Consider the following 4,576-nt stretch of genomic DNA (forward strand, 5'->3'; position numbering starts at 1 on the left):
TTGTCTTCTCATGAATCTGCTTAACATACTCAGCTTTTCTTTTTCCATCAAGGTTAGTTTGATCAGATAATGGCAAAGGAATCAAATCCAATGGAGTCAATGGATTAAAGCCATAAACTATTTCAAAAGGTGAAAACTGAGTAGCAGAGTGAACTAATCAATTATAAGTAAATTCAACATGAGGCAAACATTCTTCCCACGTTTTAAGATTCTTTTTGACAAGTGAACGCAACAAAGAAGACAATGTTCGATTAACAACTTCAGTTTGTCCATCGGTCTGAGGGTGGCATGTTGTAGAAAATAACAACTTAGTTCCTAGTTTAGACCACAATGTTTTCCAAAAGTAACTCAAGAATTTCACATCACGGTCTGAAACTATAGTCCTAGGCATGCCATGAAGACGAACAACTTCTCGAAAGAACAACGAAGCAACATTCGAAGCATCATCGGTTGTATGGCAAGGAATGAAATGGACCATTTTTGAAAACCTATCAACCACCACAAAAATTGAATCTTTTCCAGTCCTAGTCCTAGGCAATCCAAGCACAAAGTCCATAGATATATCAGTCCAAGGCACACTAGGAATTGGCAAAGGAGAATACATACCATGTGGCTGAAGTTTGGACTTAGCTTTCTTGCATGTCACGCATCGTCCACAGATTCTCTCGACATCCCTCTTTAAATGCGGCCAGTAAAAATGTTCCTGCAAAATGGACAAGGTCTTGGCCACTCCAAAATGCCCCATTAGTCCGCCACTATGTGCTTCTCTAACCAGTAGATCTCGCAACGAACAATTAGGAACACAAAGTTTATTTTCTCGGAACAGAAATCCTTCATGCCGAAAATACTTTCCATAAACAGTTTTTGCACAAGATTGAAACACTTCATGGAAATCATGATCAGATTCGTACAATTCCTTAATGTATTCAAAACCTAGCAACTTAGCATCAAGAGAAGACAATAAACAATACCGTCTAGATAATGCATCAGCCACTATATTTTCTTTTCCTTGCTTGTAACGAATTACATAAGGAAATGTTTCAAGGAATTCAATCCATTTGGCATGTCGGCGGTTTAGCTTATGCTGACCTTTTAAGTGTTTCAAGGACTCATGATCCGTATGAATCACGAATTCTTTCGGCCAAAGATAGTGCTGCCACGTTTGCATCGCCCTCACTAATGCATACAATTCTTTGTCATACGTTGGATAGTTCAACGAAGCTCCATTCAACTTTTCACTAAAGTACGCAATTGGCCTTCCTTCTTGCATCAACACAGCTCCAATACCTACGTCAGAAGCATCATATTCAATCTCAAAAACTTTGGAAAAATCTGGAAGAGATAAAAGAGGAGAGTCAGTAAGCTTCCCTTTCAAGAGTTGAAATGCTGTTTCTTGAGCTTCGTTCCATTGGAATCCAACATTTTTCTTGATGATTTCCGTCAATGGTGCAGCAATGGTGCTGAAATCTTTCACAAAGCGCCGATAGAAGCTTGCAAGTCCATGGAAACTCCTTACATCACTCACCGTCTTCGGGCTTGGCCAATTCTTGATTGCTGCAACTTTTTCTTCATCCATTTGAATTCCCTGCTCACTAACAACAAATCCTAGAAAAACTAGCTTGTTAGTACAAAACGTGCATTTCTTGAGATTCGCGAATAATTTTTCCTTCCTTAAAACTTCTAGGACAAATTTGAGATGTTCAACATGCTCCTCGATATTCTTGCTATAAACCAAGATATCATCAAAGTAAACAACCACAAATCTACCAATGAATTGCCTTAGAACATGGTTCATCAATCTCATGAATGTGCTGGGTGCATTAGTCAAGCCAAATGGCATAACTAACCATTCATACAAGCCATGTTTCGTTTTGAATGATGTTTTCCATTCATCACCATCTTTCATTCGTATTTGATGATAACCACTTTTAAGATCTATCTTAGAAAAGACACGTGATCCATGCAATTCATCCAACATATCATCCAATCGAGGTATGGGATGGCGATACTTTACCGTAATATTGTTGATTGCACGACAATCAACACACATACGCCACGTACCATCTTTCTTTGGAACTAGGATGACTGGAACAGCACAAGGTGACATACTTTCACGAACATAACCTTTCTCCATCAGTTCTGTGACTTGTCTTTGGAGCTCTTTTGTTTCCTCAGGATTTGTTCGGTATGCAGCCTTGTTTGGAAGGCTAGCTCCAGGAACAAGGTCGATTTGATGTTCAATCCCTCGAATAGGTGGTAATCCATGTGGAAGCTCTTCAGGAAAAACATCATCATACACCTGCAAGAGATCAAAAACCACACTAGGCAAAGACGATGTGAGTTCGTTAGTATTCAAAAGAGCCTCTTTGTACATAAGTACAATCATTGGCTGTCGAGAAAGTAATGCTTTCTTGATCTCACTCGCTCTCATAAAGAAATTGGTATTTTTCCTCTCGGGTGTACTCTCACAAGTCTTTTTCTGGGTTTTTCTCAAGGCCTCACTAGATTTTGAGTGATCTACCTCATGGTCACACATGTTGATTGGTTTCTTCTCATTCTTCATCATTTTGAGTTGATCTTCAAAAACCTCCTTCGGTGTCAAAGGTACAAGTCGAATGGGTTTACCTTTGAACTCAAATGAATACTTATTGCTGTAGCCATCGTGTTGAGCTTTAGTATCAAATTGCCATGGTCTACCAAGCAACAAATGCCCCGCTTGCATAGGGACTACATCACAAAGCGCCTCGTCTTTGTATTTGCCAATACAAAATGGCACACTCACTTGTCTATGCACCTTCGTTTCTCCGCTGTCATTGAGCCATTGTAAACGGTACGGTTTCGGGTGTCTTGTTGTTTTCAACCCCAACTTCTCTACCAACAACGTACTTGCTACGTTTGTACAGCTCCCGCCATCAATGATGATACTACACACTTTATCTTTGACAACCCCCCTTGTGTAGAAAATGTTTTCTCGCTGCACAATCTCTTCTTCTTTTGCCTGCAAGTTTAGTGCTCTTCTAGCACTAATAATTCTCCTTTTGCAGCAAATTGATCACTAACCTCATTCGTAGATGCATCAGAATCTGATTTACCCTCTTCCTCAGACTCCGTCTCAACCTCTCCGTCATCACGTAGTGTCATTGCTCGCCTATTTGGACATTCATTCGCAAAGTGTCCTCTGCCCAAACACTTGAAACACCGAATATCTCTGTTACGTGATTGAGAAGTTTCAGAGATACCTTGTTTTCTTGGCTGAGACGTTTCAGGTTTGCTTTCGGGTTTTGCTGCACCTTTTGAGCCAAAAGTTGGCTTATCTTCTTTTGTGAATTGTGGTCGGGGATTAGATGAGTTGGAACCAAACCTTTGATGTGTTTTTCCTCTTCTTTTGATTTGGTTCTCGAACTTGATCGCAAAATGTAGCAAATCCTCCATCTCAACGTAGTGTTGAATCTCTACACGATCCTGGATCTCTTGGTTCAACCCACCAATAAATCTCTCCATTGTCGCTTCACGATCTTCTTCAACGTTGGCCCGAATCATCAACATTTCCATCTCTTTGTAATATTCCTCAACACTTCTATTTCCTTGCACCAACCTTCGTAACTTTTGATGCACTTCTCGATGGTAATGATTGGGTACAAACCGCCTCTTCATGACTATTTTCATGTCACCCCATGTGGTAATGGGATTCTCACCATATCTTCGCCGTGAAAGAACCAATTGATCCCACCATATTAATGCATAGTCACTGAACTTTGATGCTGCGAGTTTAACTTTCTTCAACTCGGAATAATGATGGCAATCAAATACCATCTCAGTCTTTCTCTCCCATTCCAGATATGTTTCCGCATCGTTCCGGCCGTGAATTTCCATCTTGATGCTACTGAGATCATCATCAAGACGTTCTCGTGGACGAGGTTCACGCCTTTGCCTCCTCGGATTCTCATGTACTTCTTCTACTTCCGACAATTGTTCTCCATCGTCACTAGGATCACTATGATGTGACCTAGCTCTTCTGGGAACACCTTGTTGTTGTCGGTGTCTTGCAGCATTCTCCATCCGATCCACTCTTTGATGCAATGGTTCTATCTCAGCCCTCAACATCCTTCGTAGCTCACCCATTAGCGCTTGCATTTGAAGTGGGTTTGCTCCTTCGGGTTGCTGCTCATTTTGTATGTCTTCCATGTTGAAACTCTGCAAAAAATGTTAAGAAACAAAAAAAAAAACAGAAAGAGACAAGGAAAAAGAAGATGGCAGAAATCTCACCACACTCAGAAAGTGTTTCACTCAATTTTCTTCACTCCACCTCACTTGTTTTCTCTTCCAAAGTCCTTGTTCAAACTATTAGCAAACTAAATCAAACTCAAAACGATAGCAATTCACCGAAAACTTATCAAACCAGTCTATCCAGGAGCAAAAGAATTTCGACTCAAAAGCGGACTATGACTATGACTCAAAGTACTCAATTTGAGTTTCCGATGATGAATGCAAATGGAAACACGAAAATAAAGTTACAACCCCGACTCAGAAACTTGATCAAAAGACTCTTTTTTTTTTAGAGATTTTCTTTGTGATA

The 4,576-nt window shown here is 40.2% G+C and overlaps 1 protein-coding gene across 1 annotated transcript; it reads right to left on the bottom strand.

The window, feature by feature from the left end:
* Window positions 1–606: 606 nt before the first annotated feature.
* Window positions 607–4,122, bottom strand: LOC104804969 (the record flags this gene model as incomplete). Its single annotated transcript, XM_010529356.1, has 2 exons — window positions 3,061–4,122; window positions 607–2,998 (listed from the first exon to the last, which is right to left on the bottom strand). Coding segments are annotated over exons 1-2 (3,454 nt in total), but the record flags the coding sequence as incomplete, so codon positions are not given.
* Between the last annotated feature and the right edge of the window lie 454 nt (window positions 4,123–4,576).

This window comes from Tarenaya hassleriana, unplaced genomic scaffold (genome assembly GCF_000463585.1).
Source record: "Tarenaya hassleriana unplaced genomic scaffold, ASM46358v1 Cleome1035, whole genome shotgun sequence".
NCBI lineage: Eukaryota > Viridiplantae > Streptophyta > Magnoliopsida > Brassicales > Cleomaceae > Tarenaya > Tarenaya hassleriana.